This window comes from Gobio gobio (assembly GCF_949357685.1).
Source record: "Gobio gobio genome assembly, chromosome: 2".
NCBI classification, from domain to species: Eukaryota; Metazoa; Chordata; class Actinopteri; order Cypriniformes; family Gobionidae; genus Gobio; species Gobio gobio.
This window is the reverse complement of record NC_137098.1, coordinates 51,792,948-51,816,941: the sequence shown is the minus strand read 5'-3', so window position 1 is coordinate 51,816,941 and position 23,994 is coordinate 51,792,948. Positions and strand designations below refer to the sequence as shown.

At 37.4% G+C, this 23,994-nt stretch overlaps 1 protein-coding gene across 3 annotated transcripts; it reads left to right on the top strand.

Annotated features, from left to right (window-relative positions):
• The first annotated feature begins 1,611 nt into the window (after positions 1-1,611).
• mtm1 (myotubularin 1) lies at positions 1,612-22,143 on the top strand. Of its 3 annotated transcripts, none has more exons than XM_079810601.1 (15): positions 1,612-1,702; positions 5,958-6,046; positions 9,383-9,455; positions 10,597-10,691; positions 12,190-12,300; positions 12,688-12,789; positions 13,011-13,094; positions 13,270-13,419; positions 14,784-14,969; positions 15,461-15,646; positions 15,752-15,955; positions 16,196-16,288; positions 16,926-17,039; positions 19,252-19,428; positions 20,156-22,143. In XM_079810601.1, exons 2-15 carry the CDS (start codon positions 5,984-5,986, stop codon positions 20,333-20,335), a joined length of 1,818 nt encoding a protein of 605 aa, XP_079666727.1. In that variant the 5' UTR covers positions 1,612-1,702; positions 5,958-5,983; the 3' UTR covers positions 20,336-22,143. The 3 variants fall into 3 exon arrangements, with proteins under 3 accessions (XP_079666727.1, XP_079666729.1, XP_079666728.1); XM_079810602.1 differs by having other exon boundaries at positions 1,639-1,702; positions 5,961-6,046; XM_079810603.1 differs by lacking the exon at positions 5,958-6,046.
• Positions 22,144-23,994: the final 1,851 nt, after the last annotated feature.

Genomic DNA, 23,994 nt, shown 5'->3' with positions numbered 1-23,994 from the left:
TACTGCACGTTAATGTATCACGTAGTTACAGATCAGAGCTATTGCTACACAATAAAATCAAACTTGATAATCCACACTAAGTCAAAGCTTAAGTAATGCAAAATAATACAAAGCCTTGTGTGTAACTGTGCCTTCCTTCCCAGAGCCATTAATTCTCACAAAATGCTATGTGGACAGGTTCTAATGAAGTACAGTTAACTGCCATCTGTAAGAACTGGTGCAATGCTTGGTATGACTATGACACTGCAGGAATCAGATTGCATGCATGGCAATCAGCTAGACCTCTCTGAGCGAGACTCTTTTGCATTTTTATGATAGACACTACCAGTTTAGTGACGTTAATGAATTCCGAGAGCTTAATACGCAGGAAAACGAGTGCATTATGTGTCAAAATATTAATGACTGGTAATAGCAAAGAAAATTTGTGAAAGGAGTAAAAGAGTTGTGGGTGATCTGCCATTATTTAGGGAAAAAAAATCTCTAGGCCTTTGCTTTTCTGCGCTGTGTTTTAACCCAAAAATGAAAATTCTGTCATCATTTACTCACCCTCAAGTTGTTCCAAACCTGTGTGAGTTTCTTTGTTCTGCTGAAAACAAAAGAAGATATGATATGAGAAGAATGTTTGTAACCAAGCAGATAGAGCAACCATTGACTACCATAGTAGGGGAAAAAATACTATGGTCAATGGTTGCTCTATCTGCTTGGTTACAAACATTCTTCTAAATATCTTCTTTTTCATTTTTGGGTGAACTATCCCTTTAAGAGAGAAACTGATGTGATGATGTGGGGCACAGATTGAACACACTAAAAGTTGTTTGTTCATGCAGGAAACAATGGCAACAGATGGACTTCTGTTTGTCCAAATTAAGTTACCCTATTTTTGGCCCTATAGTTCTTTCCAAGCAATGTTGATTGACAACAAAGAGAAGGAGACGTGGAGGATGAGGACACTGAACTGAGCTCAATAATGACACTAATGTTGTTGTTTTTTTTAGATCTACTTTACAGCGGAAATTTCATTTGTCTCATATTTGATGAAGTTTGCATTATTTCATTGTTATTTTCATGTCTTCACGCTAAAGATAGATGATTGACCTTAGAAGAACTTTTCCTCAACTTTACAAAAAATTGCATTGGAAACTCTAATAACATGAAATAAAAGGACAAAGGTTTTTTTTTTTTTTTTTTTTAAAAATCATTTAGAACAAGTTTTAAATTATTTATAATATCAATTACTAATTTCGTTTTGCTTTTTCACACTATAGATCCTGGACCAAAGCAAAATATGTAGTGTTACAGTATAGGTGACCAGTGATTATCAGGCAAATGTCCAAAACAATATAAAGACAAATTATGTTATATTTAATATGATTAACATTTAGAATCAAAAAGTAATATTTTATAAATACATTATGTGCAATGAAATAAGCACATATAAAAAGATGCTGCATGTGGTGTTCCTTCAATATTTAAAATATTTAAAATGTTCATGACAAAATTGCCAGCAATGTTTTCAGAATGGCCCCTTTTTTTTACCGCCCTTATCAAAAATACAACTCCCTAAATTCCTTGCAGTAGGCTACATGATTTGACAAGTAGCCAATGAGCGCCGTGACCGCTGTCACGTGACTCGGGCTGAGCGCTTCCTGCGGCGGTGCAAAACAGACTGGCGATCCGAGGAACGGAGAATTGCAGTTTCTGGGTAAGTAAACACATTTGCAAGCCGAAGATGGCTCGGGTTGCACCGTATGACTTTTCGACGCGGGTCTGGTCTGTATTTAGGGCTGCTTGGAGCGGACTCCGGGGTAAATGTAGCACTTGAGAGCTGTCGTAGAGATAGGCCCGAGCTATTTCCTGGTCACAGTCCTGTGCTGGAATACATTCACAGTGGAAGGGCTCACTCGAAAGCGCTGGAAGTTGTAAAAGTGGACTTTTTAGACACTTCTTTCGATGAGTATGTCCTTATCTGTCATTGTTTGACGCTATGAATGGAAGTGGATACGTATTCATACGGGCCAGATTAATACTGATCATAATTTTCCATCACATCATCACACAAGTTAGTGAAAGTGTGTAGATACTCGAGTCATGTTTGATCCGGACATGAAACGCCTCAGGCTGAGAGTTTATGTAGATGTAACGTTAGGTGAAACTGCTTTGGACAGATTGTTTTCATTCTCTCTTATCTCCAAGTTAAAATGTATAGGCTATTCAACTTTTGCATACGGCTTTAGAGCTATGGAATGTTGTGTTATGTGCTGAATACAGTTAGAGTTGTAGCACCTTGAATGAAGGCTGTAAATGTTCCCCGTCATGTCAGAGCCACAACAGTCCTGTCATCGTTATAAATAACGCTCTCTCGCTCTCCCCCACTGCCTGGTGCTATAATCATTTACATCTCTATCTCTGACCGCTAACCTCATGTGTCAGGCCCTCAGGTGTCCATTTGAACTTATGTGGTTCATATTTGCCCCACAAATTACTTGTGTTTTGTACATTTCAGTTCAGTTTCAGTTCACTTCATTACAAATGTGTACATTTAGCCTGAATGTTGGCTTCAGGCTCTGAGGTCCGGCGGATGTGGTCTGTATGCAGACCTTGTTGAAAGGTTTTTGGTGTCAACACTAAAAAGCTTGTGGCATTATTGTGGTGTTGGGTGGGTTGTTTTAAAAAATGTTTTGTATAAAAATAAAAATAAAAAAATGTATTGAACAAATAATTCACATTATTTAATTTATATGAATAAAAATAGCCAATTTATGCCCAAAGGATCATGGTTCAAAATAAAAAAAAGTCTATTTAATCAAGTGAACTCTTGTCAGCATATCAGTCCATCAATGCATCACTTGACAGGATGTTCCTTCAAAGCTGTGGTTTAACCACGGTGACCATTCATTTCTAATTTTATTGCTGTCGATCGAATGTATGTTTCATGTTCTCTCACTTCCACTTACTGACACATCTGTGGTAGTTTCTGCCAAAAAAATATATAAAGATGACTGTATAAACAGCAATTGTGCTTCTTGAGAACATCAGGGTTCATAGAAAATACACGGTTTAAATGACGTGTCAGGCAGGCAGTGCTTTAGTTTGCTTTTGACCTGTTTCACTTTCCAACCATATTTACCTTCTCGCCTATTTTGCTGCCTATCGTACTGCTTCATCATTTAACAATTCAAAAAGTAATGTCATTTATAAAGTTACAAAAGATTTCTATTTCAAATAAATGCTTTTCTTTTGATATTCATCAAAGAATCTTAAAAAAAAACGTATCAAGTTTTCCACAAAAATATTAAGCAGCACAACGGTTTTCAATAAACTGATAATAATAAAATAATTGATAATTAGAGACTAATAAAAAATTGATAATAATAATAGTCATAAAAGACTACTTTAAAAACATTTAAAACAATCTTACTGACCCCAACTTTTTGAATTGTAGTTAAGATATCGACATTGTGCGAATGATTTGTTGAGTTTCATTATAGTTGTCTATACAACGCTCAACAATACAGATAAAGTCTTACTTTATTTTAGGGCTGCCCTAGGGCTGGGCGATATGGAGCAAAAATTATATCTCGATATATTTACCAGAAAAATAACAGTTCATGTAGGAACAAAGTAGGGATGCAACAATACAGTGTTCAATACATACCTCGGTTTTTTTACCACGGTTTTCGGTTCGGTTCGGTTCTGATGGCTAATCGCAAAAGATTTTTGCTATTCTATTCTTAGCCGAACAGCAAGAGCTTAAGGAGGAAAAAATATATTTTTTTTTATTGCAATACTCTTTCTTTATTTTACTTAAAAGACTTGAAAAACCTTACTTAAACTTAAAGGTCCTGTTCTTCGTGATCCCATTTTTCAAACTTTAGTTAGTGTGTAATGTTGCTGTTAGAGTATTTATGATACCTGTAAAATTATAAAGCTCAAAGTTCAATGCCAAGCGAGATATTTTATTTAACAGAAGTTCCCTTTCAAAGCCTACAGCAAACGGCTGGTTAGGACTACATCCTGGTATTTCCTGCTTTAATTACGTCAGTAGAGCAGTATGTCGACTAACCTCCGCCCACAAGAACGCGCGAAAAAGGGGGCGTGGTCTTGTTGCTCCCGCGTAGAGAAGAGGAAGTGTTGCGTTCGTATAGTTTGTTTGTTGCCATGTCGTCGAGACGCTGTTATTTTCATCCTGGAGTCAAGTCACCTTTGTTTGGCTTTCCCAGGGACGCTGTACTTAGAGATCATTGAGCGCATGCATCCCCGTTATGGTGAGAGGCGTGACCTTTCCGGTAACGTGCGCTCTGCGTGCGCTAAGCTGCTGTCCAATCACAACACGGGAACCGCTGGCACAATCAGAACTCGTTACGTGTTTCTGAAGGAGGGACTTCATAGAACAGGGAAATCTTTCAAGCCGTTTTGAGGACAGTGAAAACAGCAGTATACAGATAAGTAAATTGTGTGAAAAATACTGTGTTTTTTTACACGCGAAACATGAACACATGTTATATTGCACACTGTAAACACAATCAAAGCTTCAAAAAAACACGAAAAACGGGACCTTTAAAACTTTACTTTTAAAAAACTTGTACACATTCCTAGTGTACTGTATAATATAATATAAAATAAATATATATAAAGATTTACACTGGCAGCTCAGAGCTGTACAGCAGTATTTAAGTATGAAATTGAATGAATAAATGTAAAAATAAAACACTACATAGACTTCACTAAAAAATATACATTGATTCTTATTAAAGCTACTGTATTGGTTTTTCAGTCTAGAGCAATGAGTGATTTTCTCTTTGTCTTTTGTTGTTGTATTAACATTAAAGGGACAGTTCATTGATTACTCACGCTCAAGTTGTTTTAAACCTGAATAAAGTTCTTTCTTCTCTTGGACATATTTTTGTGAACTTGTGAAGTCACATAGTCCGTGAGGGACAGATTGTGAACAGTGGGTCCTTGTGGTAATTACAGAATGTCAGGCAGGAAATCCAAATGTTCGCCTATTATTCATCGACCTCAATATGACTTATCATTTGAAACATGTAAGTAGCAACTTTACATGGCCGCCCGCTCTAACGTTAACCTAGATAAATGTGCTGTTATTTGGCGCATATCCAAGTGTGTGTGCGGAGTGTGGAAACTGAAGTATAGCGCTCTTACTGCATGACTTGGAGGCGCCGGCGCAATCATTTTTGAATACTCTGTTAATTTTGGTAATTCAGTAATACATCATTCAAAACTGTAAACGCTCTACTTTTATTTCATTTTTTTTGCTGGTGCTTTGCGGCAAGCTTTATGTGTGCGCTTGAGCGCGGAATAGGCTTTAGGCCCATAACTTTAAACAATACAAATTCCTTGAACATGGAAAACGATAGAAATTACATGAAATTTTGGAACTAAGCAAAGTTTAATTATATTTCCCCATATACCGCTCTGTGCTTTGAGAGACCATCTCTTGTCTAATGTCTTCTCCCGATGTTACAAAGCATCTGACACTTATTGTAAAAGGTTTTACTGGAAGACCTGTGAAGATTTGAGAAAGGAAACCCAGTGTCCAGTGGAATAACTTGTGGAATATTATTAAATTAGTGAAAAAACTGTGACCAGATGGCAAAGCTGACAAATGGCTTAAATGTGTCCATGGTTGTGATCTGGGATGTAACATTTAATTGCTAACCTATTATGCCAAGCTTTTGTATGTAAACAAAGCTTTGTGCTTCACTCGTTTTGTAATATTCACGTAAAACAGCATTCACATACAAAAAATCCGGTGGGGCGGTTGAAAATACTGTGATGTATTTAACATTGGTGTTGTGAATGATGCTAATTTAATTGATACCATGGGAATACCCGCACTACTGTTCAAAAGTGTCTACAAATCTGAACTACCAGCCAGCAGAAAAGTCCTTATTGTTGAGCCAAAAGAAAAATGCCATTTCTCTTGTGTCTTTCAGTAGCGGTGGAAGAAGCAAACCCAGTGATGGCCTCGGCTCCTATAGCACCTTACAACTCCAGTCCTCTGGGGAACAGCTCCAGCCAAAACGTGAGGGAAGCCTGTGTGCAGATGTGCTATAATTGTGCTGTCCTCATGTCCTTGACTGTATCAGAATGTTTCTCATTTCCCCCCCTTTACATTACAAACTACATTATCCTGTAAGTGAGCAATGCTGTTGTAGGAGGGTTAGACTTTCGTTTTCTGCATGAATAAATAATACACTTCACTGGTATCAATAGAGCTGCCCTTTGCTCTGCTTTCCTATAGAATTAAGCAACCATATACATGCTATAGAACATAGAGACATAGATTGCATTCATATGCTGCTGCCTTTTATTTACATCACTTTGAACTCCTTTAAACCGCATTTGCAGGACTATATGGAATATTAGCACTTTATTTGCACAATAAATGATAACACACAAGACTATTTAAGTGAACCGTAAAAAAGAAAAATGTGAAATTTATATATATATATTTTTATTCATAGGGTGTAAAAAAAGAAAGTTGATGTCCACATTATTTGTCAGCTATCCAACTGAACTATTATAAGACCAAAATGTGCATTTAGTCCAGCATAGCTATTCAGTACATTTATAGAGTGATTAATAATACGCTTGCATATTGTGACGGTGGCACTTTTTAAAGATTTTTTACCATGGACAAACTACCTGTGTGTGTGTGTGTGTGTGTGTGTGTGTGTGTGTGTGTATGTGTGTGTGTATGTGTATCCCCCACCCCCCCAAAACCACCGCAGGTAGTCCATGGTATATAAAAAAAACCGTAAATACATTTTTAAATAATTGAAAAAAAAATCATAACAAAACATGCTTGTTTATTTTAGCACTTCCATTCGTGAAATAACACACCACAGACTGCAAAACATTAAAACATATCAGTAAATAATGGTAACCTAAAGAATAAAAGAATATTAAATTATAAAAAACGTTCGTATTAAAATTCCACACAAAGCTCCATGTGTCATATATAGCCTACTGCCAAAGTCCCTTTAAGACAAGTCATTTCACTCTGTGTCCATCTTTGAAACGTCTCTCGGGCATGCAAGTGCAGCTCCTATCTCTTTGAGTGGGGAAACATCAAATTCTCCAAAACTGTTCGCCAAACATTCATTAAATTTCATATTTGAAATCACCAATGAAATCTGACAACAACTGTCTCATAAATTTTGCTTCTAAACGCTCGAATCATGACCAAAAAAACTGCAATTTTAAGCCTGGAGAAAGCTAATGCGCATGCGCAGCCATAAGCGTGCGTCTCAGAACACTGCCTGTTTCTATAACAACCAGAGCTTCTAATGGTAGACTTTACTAATCAACGATGGGCTCTTTCATTTTGAAAGCTGGGCTTATTCTCCATATTGGGCATTGCACTTTCTCCCATTCATAAGTAATCGGTGTCCTTCCTACATACAGTATAAAGTCTTTGCTACTGCTCTGTGTTTTTAGAGGGATTTGGGACACGAGTAGGATGTTTGTAAGTTACAGTACAATATATAGGCACGAATAACCTTGGTGTCCAGCAAAACAAAGCACTTGAATGTGACAAGCTTGTAATCACAAAGTGGGAAGTAGGACATTTCCGATAGCACATGAAGGCAGCATAATATCTTCATGTCTTCTCCCAATGTTCCAAAGCATCTGACACTTGTTGTACACTTGTTGTACACTTGTTGTCTGAAAAGCAAATTTTTTCTTCCGCAAGTGCAAGACTAAATTACTGGCTTGTGTGAAATGTGCTATATAAATAAACTTGACGTGCCTTACCAAGTCTAACAAGCTCAAACAGTGTTAAATAGAATTTGATGTGCAAGTAAAAAGGAATCTGTCATGCAGCGTTTTTCTACTTTACCACAGTAAAGAATACCCTGTAAAAATGGCTGAGACGTGAGTGAGGATTTGAGAAATGAGTTATTTCCATGTCCAGTGAAATAACTCATGGAATATGGTTAAATTTGTGGAAAATCTGGTGAGCATATCGCAAAACCGAATACAAAACTGACAAATGGCTTCAATTTATGGGCTCATCATGTACATCTCTCATTCGACACGAATCTAAATGTTTCCATTGTTGCGATGTAACATTTAATACCTATTTTTTTTCTTTTGTAAACAAAGCTTTGTGCTTCACTCCAGTCGTAATATTTGCGTAAAACAGCAGTCGCATACAAAAATGTGTTTTGGCGTACCACCGTCGGTGGAGCAGTTGTCAAGTTGACCAGCACTGCTCAAATATTGCATACTGCTAGTGCTAAATGTGTAAAAAAGTATGCAATTCAACTGGGAATTTGTAATAGTGGTTTAAACCAAATAGATTGTTTCCTTTAAAAGGAGAGCGCCCCCTCCCTACATATAAATATGCAGTGTCTGGTTTGGCACATGTAACCTCTCTGGGCAGAGGGGATTCCAGGCAGACAGGGAGTTGGCACGTCGCTGGGGCTTAAGCCAGAAGACTGCTGCTCCATACATATGTTAGTGGAGCTGTAACACCTGGCAGGTGATAGGCAGCAGCAGAACCCGAGTCTCCGTTTTTTCAGGGTCCCTGAGGACAGCTAGAGAGATTTTGTACAAAGGACCATCCATCTGTCTCTGTGATTGCCTCTGTCTCTTTTATCTTTGTCTGTCTGTCTTTCTTTCATTCTTTCTCTCCCAGAAGACTGAACAATTGCAGTTGAGTGTTGCAGAAAATACACACTGTACCTTTAATATGTCTTTAACAGTATTTCTTTTAATCCTCTTACTAGTTGGCTGTATTTAGCCATGTCTGTCCTCTCTGTTTACCCAACTACCTCTTGAAGCAGGTTAGCTGCCCAGCTGGGATCACTGTGTGTGTTTGTTTGGCTGCTCCATTTGTCATCTCGAGAACACGGGCTAGACCGTTACCCAGAAGCCGCTGCTTCAATCTGCCCACAGGGTTGCGACGTGCAAAACACTGAACAGCAGCAAAAGGCCGACAGAATAAACGACTACACGCAGCGAATGGCACTCTTAGCTCTCATTCCGGTTCACTAACCTTCAACTGGCAGCAGGAAAATAGCCCAGGGAAAGACAATCTGGATCCCTGATCACACACACATACACATAGAGCATCAAACTGGTGTTCACAGACGGGGGTTGAAAGAGGACAGTGTCCTCTTACTCTTAATTTTCCTCTCTTCACTACTTCCTCTTCTATTACTTCCTGTCACTCTCAGAATTTCTTTCTCAACAGTTATTTTTTTCCTCTTATCAGATGCCACGGAGCACAGTTTGGTCTGCTCATGCAGTGTATTATTGTTGAAGCAGTAGTAATCATCCTTATATGAGAGCGTTTGTGTGTGTGAGGGATGCACCCGTGTCAACCCAATGTTCCTGCATGTGTTGACAGGCGTCCAGAGAGAGCCTGAAGATGGAGCTGCTGGCAGATGTTGCCGTGCTGCCGGGAGAAGAGCGAGTGATCGGTGAGTGAGAGCATGTGTGTGTGTGTGTGTGTGTGTGTGTGTGTGTGTGTGTGTGTGTGTGTGTTTGTAAGCTCTCAATGAATAAGAATGAATCTGATATCTCCATAAGCCTTTTGGTCATATTTGTGGATTTATTTTAATATTGGCACTATGAAAGGCAATTTTCAAAAAACTTGCCAGTCCTAATACTCTTAATTCAGTGTGGCTTGTTAAAGTAGTATTTTTTTATTATAGTAAAGTTGTTACATTGCAAATTTGTCTTATTGTAAAGCCTGAAGTATACTTCAGTTTTTATGCGAACTCTTAGCGTGCGCATATAGCCGAAGGCATTGCCTTTCGAAGTATACTCCATTTAGTAGTTTTAGTAATTACACTAGAAATGCACACTAGAAAGTTTCATCTTTTCATCCAGCGTCTGCACTATTTCTCTTCTAAAGTTATGTGCACTAAAAAAACTTTTTTTTAAGCTAGAGTTGGTAGTATCTCTAGAATATATACTATATTTTTGCAGTAAAGTTGAGTAGATTTGTATATTTTTTGTACATTTTGAGTGTAGTACTATTTGTTATATGTTGAATTCATGTTTATAGAAAGACGCTTCAGAGAGTGACGTCATATCACGACCGTTGCGTTGTGCAAAGAAATTTCGCATGCTCAAAGTCTAGTGTGACTGCAGCTATATTTGCTGTATGCTTAACCTAGTGTACCCATAAAAACCACAGTATGTTCCGGGCTTAACTCAATTTAGTGCTTGATAAAGCACCCAAGAGCCTCAGTGAAACAGTCCATCTGGCTGACTGATCATTGTTCAAATGCTCTGATTGTATTTGGGCACCATCCAGTTCTTCACTCTCCAGACCAGTAGGTGGTGGAAATGTTCACCTGCAAACCAACATAAATGTAGCATCACACAGTTGTATTTAATAATATTAGACAATAGGTCATGTGATCTCAAAATTGCAGCCCCCATGAGGGAGGACCACTCTTTTGTTTCATAGGCAGTTTTGATCAAACATATTTATCAAAAGTACTATTCATTTCTTCCGTACTTAAATGGAATAGTTTCATATTAAGAGGGATTTTATGGTATTAAATAAATGTTGATCTTTATTTGTTTGTCCCACTCTATTTTACCCTTCAGATAAAGATATCATCTATATCTGCCCTTTTAATGCTGCAGTCAAAGGAAAGGTGTTCATCACCAACTACAGACTCTACTTCAAGAACACTGACTCGGTAAGCGAAACTTTCATTTTCATTTTTCAAAATGCAACGCATTAGTTCTCTGTGTTCAGACACAGTTGGTCTGAGGCCATGCCAGGTGCTCTTCTGTTTAAAACCAGCTTATTAATTTCCTTTTTTCCATTTTTCCTCCTAATTTTTTCCTTTAAAGGCTTGTTTCTGCATTCTTTAGTTTGAATAAAATTTTAGTTTCTTCCTTAGTTATAGCACACATCTATTAATCTGTGTTACCAGAGAAAAAGTAGGGTATGAAAGGACAGGAAGGAGGGATTTTGTATCACGTCATATCAGAGAAAGGCTTTCATCTAGTTTCTGGCTCTGTCCTTGTTTGGCACATGGTAGCGGGCACCTGCAGTCCTGTTTTGTGGACGTTTTGACCGTTGCTTGGGTCTGTTGCCATGATCTGTCAGCTTGGCAAAGTAAGGGCAAGGAAAAAAAGTTGGTGGTACACAAAAGTTATGCATTTTATATAACTATTGATTTATAAGAATGCATGTAGTTTGGAAATCTCACCAGTTTCATATTTAAGATTGATGGTCTAGTGTCACACATAGCTCTTTTCCACCAGAATAGTCTGCGTTCTGGAGCCTTTCGCGAACTGGCCATGTATTTCCACAGCCTTGAGAAACGAACGGTGACGTATTGTTTACCTGACTTTAAACAGTCTAAAATCAATCAGTGTGCGTCCCAGTGTTTGTGCAGGCACTTTTGTTTTGGTGTTCACAGCATGGTATTGTCATCTGTCCTTTTTGGAGATATTGAAACTGAAACTTGATTCACTCGCGCTCTCGAACACTGGGTTTTTCTTGTGCTCACATTTTTATATATTGAATATAAAGAGCAATGTGGTGCAACGTTATTTTATTGATCAATGAGACAGACAAACTGCCATAGACAGAGACAGCAAGTTTTTAGGGCCAGAGTTGAACCGATATTTCTGGCTCAGAACCCCCCTTTCTGCTCTGGAAATGCGCGGAGCTGTTCGAGAACAGAAAAAGGGTAATAACGGATACGGATATGTTAGTGGACTGGTTAGATGGAATCAGAGACCTTTCAAATGAAGTTTCTGTGACTTAATTTATCACAAATGTGTGTGATGCACTGTAATGATATCATACTGGCGAAACAGATTTGGTAAGCGTTCCAGTACATATTTGTGTTTGCGCTCTGGAGATTGTCAAATGTTTGTATGTGCAAAAGCCAATCAGAGATGCTTAAATTAGTCAGAATCATCACTCAAAACACTGAAGTTTTTGTTGCGTGCGGAGTACTGCACGCTTGAAATCCTCTCATTAACAAAGAAAGTGTAGACACGATGTAAGTAAGAGATTCATTGTGCAGTGTAGACAACTTTATTGTAACAGAGCTTTGTGAGATTGCAATGAACTAAGATAGGTGACAGCTTTTTAGTGATTATAAAGGTAGTGTTTAAAGATGCTTATAGTACATACATGTGTGTAAGAATGTTGATATTTTATATTTCTGTCTTAAGGAGACACCAGTTACCCTGAACGTGCCCTTAGGTGTCATAAGCCGTGTAGAGAAGATGGGCGGAGCCTCCAGTCGAGGAGAGAACTCCTATGGGTTAGAAATCACCTGCAAGGTATTGCTCACACAAGGCCTAAGAAATCCACATTTCATAACGACTAATGTTAAAGGAAGCATTTCAAATCTTTTTGGTTTATTACCACTTTTATGCACTAAAAGTTTGGAGTCTTTTTTAAAGAAATAAGCTTTATTCAGCAAGGATGCATTAAAATGATCAAAAGTTAAAGACATTTCTAATGTTATAAATTATTTATATATTAACAAGTAAATGCTGTTCTTTTGAAGTTTCTATTTATGTAATCTTGAAATCCTCATTCTCCACACATTTTTTAAAATGAGTATAAAATATGGCCGGTTTGCCTAGAGCAGAACAAGCATCCCCTTTTTGAAAGTATAACATTTCACCTTCTCAAATCATTTTGTGTGTGTGTGTGTTTATCAGGACATGAGGAACCTGCGATTTGCTCTGAAGCAAGAAGGCCACAGTCGAAGAGACATATTTGAGATTCTTTTCAAATATGCTTTCCCTCTGTCTCATGGAATGGTTAGTGTTCAGTGTTTAACTTAATTCTCCAATGCTACTTTTCACACTTACTTTTCAAAATTATTTAAAAACATTCATCTTTGCATTTTATACAGTTTGATTAAGTGTTGTGTCAAACATTTCAGCATTTCACAACCTGCTTTCATCAGTAGCCGAATGCATGAAATGCTGGGCTTTACTGACTCTTTCACTTTTTCTTTCTGTTTCTTTGACTCTCGCAGCAACTCTTTGCCTTTCTGAGTCAGGAAAAGTATGAGGAGAATGGCTGGAACGTTTATGAGCCCATGGAAGAGTACAGGAGGCAGGTGAGGACCAGATGCCAGGACTTGTGCTGCCCTTGTTCGTCCTGCTCACACTCACAATTCACTTAAAATTGAGATTGATATGTTGCTAATGTAATTGTATAAGACAATACATAGTGCACATTTACTTTTATTAAATATTATGTGATGGTGGTGTTGTTTTTGTTCTGTTTGTCAGGGTCTACCCAATAGTGAGTGGAGGATCACTTTCATCAATAAGAACTACGAGCTGTGTGACACTTATCCCACAATTCTTGTTGTTCCATACAAGGCCACAGAAGAAGATCTTAAAAGAGTGGCTACCTTCCGCTCTCGCTGCCGCATTCCGGTGAGCTCTTTTACAGATGAGCAGTATGAAAGGTCAGAATAATGGTGTGATTTTAGTTGGAAGGTCAAATTCAAGCTGCATAAGGAAAAGGCTGTGGAAAAATGTGGAGAGTGTCAGATTTTTGAGCATAAATACAGCAGAGCCTTTCAGATTTATGTAATACATTTACCTTCATGTATGTACTGAATGGATATTTATAGGGATGCACCGATACCAGTATCGGTATGGGGCCCGATACCAGCTCATGTACTTGTACCCCCGATACCTCACATGACTGACAAACAACTGACAAAATTTTACATAACTGGAAGGAGCAGACACAATGTCAGCCTCAGGGATGTGGAAATACTTCAAAATTAATGACAACAACCCACACATTGCGAACTGCATGCTTTGTTCTGCATTAATATCAAGAGGAGGTACAAAACCCAGTACATATAATACAAGTAACCTGATAAAACATCTTCAATCAAAACACAAAAATGAGCACAGAGAATTTGCCGCTAGCAGTAGTAGCATTCGGCAACAAACACTGCTGCAAACCTTTGCAAGACAAGAGCTTTAAAAATAACAGAGGTGCTTACCCAATTAATTATTCTTGATGATCAACCATGTCATCAAGTCAATGTCATGTCAATAATAATTTTTTCATTCGAGTAATAATAAAGAAGCTGTCCTACATTCATTAGTCACTGTGTTGTGCTTGGAAAACTGCCACATCACCAAAAAAAGCTATTAATAAATGTATAAGTATCGGTATCGGCGAGTACCAGAAAAAAAAATATTGGTACTCATACTTGATCCTTAAAAAATGGTATCGGTGCATCCTTAGATATTTATATATCTCTGTATGATGATAGTCATAGATGCACCAATATTACATAATATTACTGATACAATAAGCCAATCATTTTCATGTAATGGCTGATATTAAAATTCTATGCTATTTTGTTTAAATAAATAAATTAAAAAACGCTATAATCAGTCATTTTAAATGCTACTAGTGATGCAACATGTACATGAAAAGTGGATGTTTATTTGTAGGTATGCTAAAGATAAACTGTTACATGACACCAAAGATAAACTAAATGTTACAATTGGTAAGTAATTAAATAACAAATATGGACAAAATGTATCCAATATTGACAGATATACCCATAAGTAAAATGTTTAATATTGGCAAATAACCAATATGGTATCGATACATATTGTGTATCCCTAGATGTTAACAACTTTTTTGTATTTTATTCTTCTTGTCTTCTACTTTTTTTTTTTTGATTCTTTTTTTTAAATTTTTTTATTTGTACTATGTTCGGTGATGACCTTACCATCTGTGATGATGATGGGTTTCCTTCTACTCTCAGGTGTTGTCGTGGTTCCATAAAGAGAACCATGCTGTGATCACACGGTGTAGCCAGCCTTTGGTGGGCATGAGCGGCAAGCGCAACAAAGATGATGAACGTTATTTGGACCTTATCCGTGAGGCCAATGGCACTATCAAGCTCACCATCTATGACGCCAGGCCTAACGTCAACGCTGTGGCAAACAAGGTTAGATTCCAGAAGGCTACTAATAAATGGGGTTATTGGCAGACCTAAGACATTCAAATTAATCTCAAAGAAGTTCTTGAGAGATTTTGAACATGTCATAAATATCTGTTAGATATTTTACCTCATATCTAACGTATGGCCTTATCCACTGAAGGTATGGGCTGGTTACTGTTTTCCAATCAGACTTGGACTCTTAGTTTGTATTAAATAAACAAAACGGTGTGCTTGCATGAGTTTTTACAGAAAAACTGTTTTCAGTTTTTGTGTGTTGCCAAACTAATTAAAATCAAAAAGTGGACCCATAGAGGACCTAGAAAGCTTTTGCCCTGCTGAACACCGCTGACAGAGCATTTTGAAATGGCATTATTGATCCAGTAATTTCTCTTGCACAATGCGTTTAGGTACATTAAGTGTGAAAGCAAGTGTGCAGAATTTCTCGTTTACGTGATCACCTATCATAACCGGTACACCTCTCAACCTTTACCCTCCAGGCCACGGGTGGGGGTTATGAGGGCGACGATGCATATCAGAACGCTGAGCTGGTCTTTCTAGACATCCATAATATCCATGTCATGAGAGAGTCACTGAAGAAGCTAAAAGACATTGTCTACCCCAATGTGGAGGAGTCTCATTGGCTCTCCAGCCTGGAGTCCACCCACTGGCTAGAGCATATTAAGGTTTGTTTTTTTCATTCATACTTTACAAGTTTTATATATATATATATATATATATATATATATATATGACATCATCTGATGAAGCTACATACCTTCCTGCTCTAGTTGGTGCTATCAGGGGCCATCCAGGTGGCTGATAAGGTGTCTTCTGGGAGCTCTGTGATGGTGCACTGCAGTGATGGCTGGGACCGCACAGCTCAGCTCACCTCTTTGTCCATGCTGATGCTGGACTCCTACTACAGGACTCTCAGGGGCTTCCAGGTGCTGCTGGAGAAGGAATGGATCGGCTTCGGACACAAGTTCGCCTCAGTGAGTTTACAATGTCTTGCATCTGCCAAACCACACAATTTAGTAATGGATTTTGAGTTCCATGTCTGTCAGCCATGTTATCAGGGTGATTGCTTTGATAGAGTTGATAAAGTTAATAAAGTTTACTAATTGATAGAGCATAATTAAGGGTAAAGTACATCTTCCATGTGTGTTTGATTTTTTTTGTTTTGAAAAAGATTTGTTATCAGTTAGTATTTATGTCATACTTTGTATGTGTAGAGAATCGGCCATGGAGACAAAAATCATGCGGATCAGGACAGGTCGCCTATCTTTTTGCAATTTATTGACTGCGTGTGGCAAATGACTAAACAGGTATGGATCTAATTGGCTAACTATGTGAACTTTTATGCTGCTGTGGAACACAAAAGGAGGCATTTTTCATAATGTCTGAGCTGCTGATTTAAGACCCTGATATACACACAGCACATTTTTTTTGTTCTTTACTTGGAGGTAAAATAAAATATGTGCCTATTTAAATGACTGGATTTCACCCCCTCGAAAATTTGCAAGATAAATGGTAAATGTGATGGCACCTTAACACTTGAGAACCTGCGGCAGTCAGCATCATTGACATCAAACCTGGTGGAATCCATTTTTATGTAGCATGGTTTAATATATATATATATATATATATATATGCAACCTTGAATGAGATTTAGGTGAAAAATTACTTAAATTTTACAAAGCTATAGATGTCATCAGCAGTAGTATTAAGTACTTGTCTTTTATGGTACTGTTTGCCATTTTTGGAGCTTCACAGTCTACTTTCATTCTTAGAAAACAACATCTTAAGTGACAGCTATTTTATTCTAAATATCTCTTTTTGTGTACAGCAGCAGAAACCAAATCATACAGATTTTGAATATATTTTCTCTGTTTTGTAATTCTGAGTTTACTGCTATTTAGAGTTCAGTGCGAGTAAATCTGTTTAACTTTTATCCCTCTCCAGTTCCCAACAGCGTTTGAGTTTAATGAACGTCTCCTGGTAGTAATCTTGGATCACCTGTTCAGCTGCCGCTTTGGCACCTTCCTCTACAACTGTGAGAGTGCCCGTGAAAGCAATGTAAGAAATGACAAACACGCATCACAAACAATTGATATTAGTAAACCACACTGATATACAACATTCCATATACAATTAATATACAACATTCCCTGATCATTCCTCCTGTCCTGACAGTATTATCTTTAATACGAACCTGACCATAATGTGCATCTGTCGTAGAACTGCACGATTAATTGTTAAAAAAATCGCAATCTCGATTTAAACACCCATCCGATCTCATTCCTAATTGCGAACGATTCTCCTGAATCTGTTTTAAACATTTGACATAATCAAACCGGAACATTCAGATCTGCGTCGACACTGAGAAAGCAGAGACTGAAACAGATTCAGTATTTTCAAACACAAACTATTGTTAATTCTGTTACTAATATTCTTATTAGTACTGGGATAGAAGTTTGTAGTTTGGACAAAAACACGGATGTCTTCGGAAGCAATCAAAATGGATCAAATCACCTTTAACTTTACGCTTCAAATAACGATTGAATCGGTAACATTGTTGCACCACCAGGAGGCGATAAGTAACTGTTAAAAAATGTATTTGTCATTGAATCATTCATTCAAAAGATTTATTCCAAATCGTTATGAAACAAGTCAAGTATTAATGGGTGAGTCATTGAATCATTCATTCAAACCGAGTTTTTGAAATTATTCATATTAACTAAACATTTTAAATAGACTGCAGCAGTTAACATTTTGTCAGAACCTCTAGTAACGTTATTTTGATCTGTTTGAAACAAAAAATAGTGATTCTCAATTTATTCAGAATCGTGCATCCTTAATCTGCCGTGGACAAAAAAAACCCAAACATTTAATTTTTACTGATCATGTATAGTGCCACTGAATGGTGCACCAGACAATGGTATATCGATGCTGGCAAAATACTAATTAATCAGCCTTGAATGCCATACACATTTGTAAGATTTTGGCTTTTCCTAGACAAAAGATGACCAATCGTGGTGATTTCTGTGGTCGTGGCTCCTAAATGGTGACCAAAGATAGCCTGCGATAATTTTCTGACAGAGTCAGAAATTTAGCTGATCATCTCACAGTGTGTTTGCTACTATGACCTATATCTACTGACTAGCCAATAAAAATGCAACATGAAATGCCATATTGATCAACGCAACATGACGCTAAAACTTAAAACTATCGCAATCTCCATTTGCAAAATTGCCATGCCAAGTTGGCCTCTTTTCCCTAGCCATGACCTCATCCATATTCTCCTCTTTCGCTTCCTCTTTTTTTTTTAGCGCACATAAAAACCACATTTGCCAAAATGCGATTCATCTTGCTCTATTTGTTTACCAATACGCATACTGATGATGTTTTATTCTTCTATACTAACTTGCATTGTAGCCTAGTCTATATAGACGTACATACCTGTATATATTGATTCGTATTCGTAGTTTATTAGATCCATGTTGTACAGTGTGATTTGTAATGATCATATAGGATTGCTGTCTGTAACAGGCAGAAGATACAGTAGGGCTTAAAGATATGACCACTTGTAAAAATGCCTCTTTTATATAGGAAAAGTGAGAAGTTAGATTAAGAAATTAATATATTTGACTATTTAATGTCATGATTTTTTTTAATAAATTTTTTTCTGGTTTAAATTAGATTTTGAACCTCAGATTTTAGATTTTCAATGTGGTCTCACTTTTGAACCTCACACTATATTGATCTATCACTGATTCATGCATTGTGGAAATATAGCCTAGACCTCTTAAATTGTGCTCCACTGTACCATTCTTTATCACACCTTTGTATCTTAATTTCTAAAATCCCATCTTCTTCACTGCCTACTGGAGGCCCTTTGCTTGCTTTCTCTCGCACGCACACATTGCCTTTTATTTCTCTCTGTGCTCATTGTGTGAAGTAGAGCATGAGTAAAAGGGATGCTTCACTGACTCTCAGTCGGAGTAGAACGCACTTTGGGGAGATGAAACATTCATTCTGGTGGCCCTCTAGAGCCGTCCCGCGCAACAACAATGTTAGGGAGCACGGTACCACTGCTAACCAAAGGATTCGACACCTTACCATCTGTATTAACTAACTATAATACCACTATATTAACTTAACTTTACTTTACTTAAATGTGTCTGTTTCTATGTATATGTGTGGATAGAATAATAGTTTCACTTTAAATAATAGATTAGGATTTATTCAAAACTTTCTGATTTTCCTTTTGTCTGTATTGTTTCACTAGAATGTTCGGGTGAAGACGGTTTCGCTGTGGTCTTTGATCAACAGTGACACATCCTTCTATGTAAACCCCTTCTACACACCAGAGTCGAGTCGCGTACTTTACCCTGTAGCCAGCATGCGCCACCTAGAGCTCTGGGTGACTTACTACATCCGATGGAACCCTCGCATACAACACCAGGTACCGACATACATTTCACAATCAGGTTGTAGTTTCTTTAGCTTTTGTATGGTAGTAAGCATTATTTAAGCTGACTTGTTTGGATTTTACATTTATAAAAACCAATCTTAGAAGGGGGGGGGGGGGGGAAGCATGTGCATCTTTTCAATAGTGGGTGTTTTTGCCTCTGGGTGGGATTGAGTGTTTATCTGTGTGTGTGCGCACCCGATTCAGCGGTGCAGAAAATCCTCTCTCTCCAGTTTAATTACGTCCTGGCACTGCAGTGAACTGTCACTCAAACTGTGCTTATCACCACACACACACACACACACACACATGCATTCTGTCACAGTGGTTTTGCAGGAGCCACTCCAGCATTGGCATAAATGAGCATTTTACCGCATTAGTCCTAACAATGATTAATGCTGTTTACCAGTGTAAAAATTAAATGCTACAAAAATAATAGACCAATGAAAACCTTCATATGTATTATGTACAGACCAAAGTGCCATTTTTGATTATTAAACTGCACATTTTTTGTCATAATTATCCAGCAAATTATAGATTAATACAAAATGCTTGTTTGAGAACCAGTATTCCATTCTCACTATCAAAAATGTTTTGTGGTGCAGATGTGATCGGTTGTCTTTATTTTAAGTCAACAAGTGTTTTTGCTGCCCTCTGGTGGATTTTTGACACAGACGTCACTTCATGTGTATGAATGTTTGTGTATATTTGTGCCTACCAGCAACAGAGTCCAGTGGAGCAGCGCTATAAGGAGCTACTGGCGTTGAGGGATCAGTACCTGAAGAAACTGGAGGAGCTACAGCTCTCAGACGCCCCACCCTCCACCCACTTGACAAACAGCTCCACCCCTAATGCTGCCACGCCCAATCAGCACATCACACACTTACAGACACCGTTTTGATCACACTCGCAAACTGTTACAGACGTTGGACATTTGTACATAGCAATAGTGATAATTATGGTAACACGATTAGTAGTGATGTTGACAATAACGAGTAACAAACCAATTATGCAATAAACCACAGTACGGCCTTCATTGCGCAAAAAAAAAGTTGAACAAAAAGCGAAGCCTTAACGTGACAGTGCTGTTTTTTTCCCCCGTGCCGCATACCATAGACGAAAGCGAGTCAAATTGTGTGTGTGTGTGTGCCAGAAACCACTTGGATACTGTTTGGAATGGTCATGTGACGAATGAAAGCAATCGACGGACGTATGTGATTTATGTCTTGCGCTGTGTGTGTTGTTAGTGTTCTAAAGTGTCTAGATCTGAGAGGAGAACATTTTTGAATGTTGAGCACTGGTAAGATTCTGTTTAATAGGTATTGTTTACGGAGTTGTAAACTTAAGTCTACATTGTGTCCAGTCAATCTAGTATCAAGCAGGGTCTTCAACCTTTTGGTAGAGCAATCATTTCATTAGTCACTATATTCTGTTTAACTGCTTGACTCAAATGGCTGACCTCATAAGGTAAAGGAAGCAAATATGTTGTCTAAATCTCATACTTTTTCCTCCGTAAATGTCACTCGCTCAAGTGAGTGTACTGTATGGAAGGAAAATGTTCTGAAGGGATTAACTTGTAGTTTGTTGGACAGAACCAGGGTTTTTTTAAGCGAGCGACACAGATACCTTTTTGGTGCCTTTACTCATATTTGAGGATTTCAGGTGTATATTTTATAGAGAAACTTTTTTTTTTTTTTTTTCTTTATGGCAGCATCAGTACAGAATGATTTCCATTCACTGTGCGTTTGAGCGACAGGTTGTTTCCTCTCCTGCTGAGGTCTGGGAGTTGAACATTTTTAAGCCCTACATGTTAGTGGCTTTGGGTTCTACCCCTTAAAACGACATGCAGTTGCCACGGAAAGCAAATATTTTGTTTTTGATGGAGCTGACAGTATTGCTCCCAACGAGACGTAGCATAGTCTGCGAAGTCTTTTGGGTAGGACGGAGTGGCTGGGATATAAATCAGTGTGTTTGTGCTGTCCCAAATTCAGTCTTTTCTTGAGGAAGACGGCGGTGACTGACACGGGTGGGGGGGGATAGAGGAGAGTCATTGATTATGATGCCTCGGAAAACTGAACTTCTAAAGACTTTGACCTCAATGAGGATATGAAGTTTAAACCATAGTGTGCGAAGAAGACAAAAGTTAAATAAACAAACAAACCATTTACGGTTGGTTGTTTTTAGGGGGGGGATAAGACAGAAATCTATTTTTTATTTTGTACAAGTACCAGAACTATGTAATTACCTCAAACAAAAACCTATTTTACTGTTGAAAGTGCTATTGTTGTAAAATATAATTATTTTATTCAGTGTAAAATTTGACAGTTTTATAAAAAGGAAAGTAATTAGAAAAAAAATGTTTTGGTTGGTTTTGGTAACTGTAGGTAATTTGTTGAACATCCTCTTATATATATAATTTTTTTTCTTTTTTTTTAATGGGCATTTAGTTTTGCTTTGTAACATTTTAAAGATCTGAATACGATCTGATTCTGTAGTAGGGAATTCTTTTGCTCTCAATCCCATTGTTCAGTGCATGAGATTGAGTGAAGGAAAGCTGCACTCTGATATTTTTTTGTCCTGACATTATCTTAAGTTAGACATTAATAGTTTAAAGGGATCTATTTGTGTTTTGTATTCCCACATGTATCCTTTATTTGTTGGCCAGCTATTGTTCTGTACATAATGCTGATTAAATTAATTTAAAGAGTTCACATGGAAAAGACTGTATGCGGATTATTGTACTCCCTGGCATTCTGGTTGTATGAACGGCTTGTTTAAAGGTTGCTTACAGTGCTATTACACCCAGTACTTGCATCGTATTAACCACCCTTTGCTATTTATTTTTTTCCTAGTGTGACTGATAACATTTAAAAAGGTTATTCAAGACCTGCAAGCATGCATGACTGCAATGAAAATGCATAATCTAATCACCAAATTAATCATCAAATCTACTGTGTCAGCGATATGAATACAGCATAGTTATAAAGATGGTTTTTCAAGACAAGCCTGAGATAAAAAGTAAACGGATGTTTACTGGGTTATATTAATGAAGTATACAAATCATCTATTACAATGTTCTTTTTTTTTTATTTAAAGTCACAAAAACGTACAAGAAGTAAGTTGTCTGTTTTTAACCGGCCATGATGCAATACCATAATAGCAAGTAACGCATGGAAATTATCTTCAGTAGGTTAGATCATTTTTGTTTCAGACTCACAGTTTTAATAGTTAATATCAGACAGCCATACAGACCCTTTAGAAATCATTCTAATATGCTTATTTATTTATTATAATAAATGCTGTTTATTATTATCGCAGTTGAAAACTGTTGTACTGCTTAATTTTTTTGGAAACATTTTCTTTAATGAGAAAGTAGAAATATCAAAAAGACCTCATTTATTTGAAATAGATAAATTAGTGCAAATGTTTTTTTAACCATCAATTCTGAGGAAAAAGTGTGTGTGTGTGGCTTTTCATTTCTTAACCCCTTAACTGTCACCACCCTTTTTGAGAATAGTCATGAATATGCACTATCCAAACTTAAAGGGCTGTAATTCAAGAATGCTTTGGAATATAGACCTAAAGTATACATTTACTGTAAATGAAAAATACTGTAATAAATAATTTTATTTTATATAAAATATATATTTTACAAAAAATGTTTTACTCTAAAATTACTATAAAATCAAAGCCATATGTCTAACCAAATTGTGTTCCAAATTTGATTTGGAGATTTTGTTTAGGCACTATACCAAAAATAGCCACCGGATGTCATCCACATTTCATTGATTGTTTTTTTGATGCAGTTTCCTGTACATTTCTGTCCAAATATCACTTCTATCACAAAACAGTGACCAAATATGGAACCTTGAGACTCAGACCTTTCCGACGATATGTGTTTTGTCAAGATTAGAAAAGATTTTGATTATAAAGTAGTTCAAATACATTTTGTAATACGAAGCATGACACCGCCCACTAGGGGAGGAGCCCGCTAGAAGAATTTAGTGCACCATTTCCATGGTAACGCAACGATTTCAAAACGGTTTTCACAGGATGAATTTTGAGTCCGTAAGCTTTCGAATGATACCTAATTTATGATAATTACTCAAATATATGATACGGAAAAAAGGCGATCAAAAAAGAGCGCCAGGCGTCCCACCAGCGGTGACAGTTAAGGGGTTTTAAACAACCATGCAAGAAGACACATCATGGCCATATTCCAGGATGACAATGTCAAGATTCATCAGCCTCATGATGGAAATAACATCACATTTATTTCCATCAAGAGAAGCGTCAATATTTGGTCAAGATCATGTACTGACAATGCAAGAGTCCAGCACTCTGTAAAGTCTCCTCCAGCACATTCCAAAGACTTTCAATGAATTTAAGGTCTGGACTCAGAGGTGCCAATTCATGTGTGAAAATGATCCTTCATGCTCCCTCCCAACCCATTCTTTCACAGTTTGAGCCTGATGTATCTTGACATTGTCATCCTGGAATATGGCCACGATGTGTCTTCTTGCATGGTTGTTTAAGAAAATTAAAAGTGACACACTCCAT

What these genes read in the sequence shown, in the direction of transcription:
- mtm1 (XM_079810601.1), top strand. Translation starts at nt 5,984, where the DNA reads ATGGCCTCGGCTCCTATAGCACCTTACAACTCCAGTCCTCTGGGGAAC. An exon ending in GGAACAGCTCCAGCCAAAAC is followed by an intron (nt 6,047 to 9,382) that starts GTGAGGGAAGCC and finishes ATGTGTTGACAG; the next exon opens with GCGTCCAGAGAGAGCCTGAA. An exon ending in ACTGGCTAGAGCATATTAAG is followed by an intron (nt 15,647 to 15,751) that starts GTTTGTTTTTTT and finishes TTCCTGCTCTAG; the next exon opens with TTGGTGCTATCAGGGGCCAT.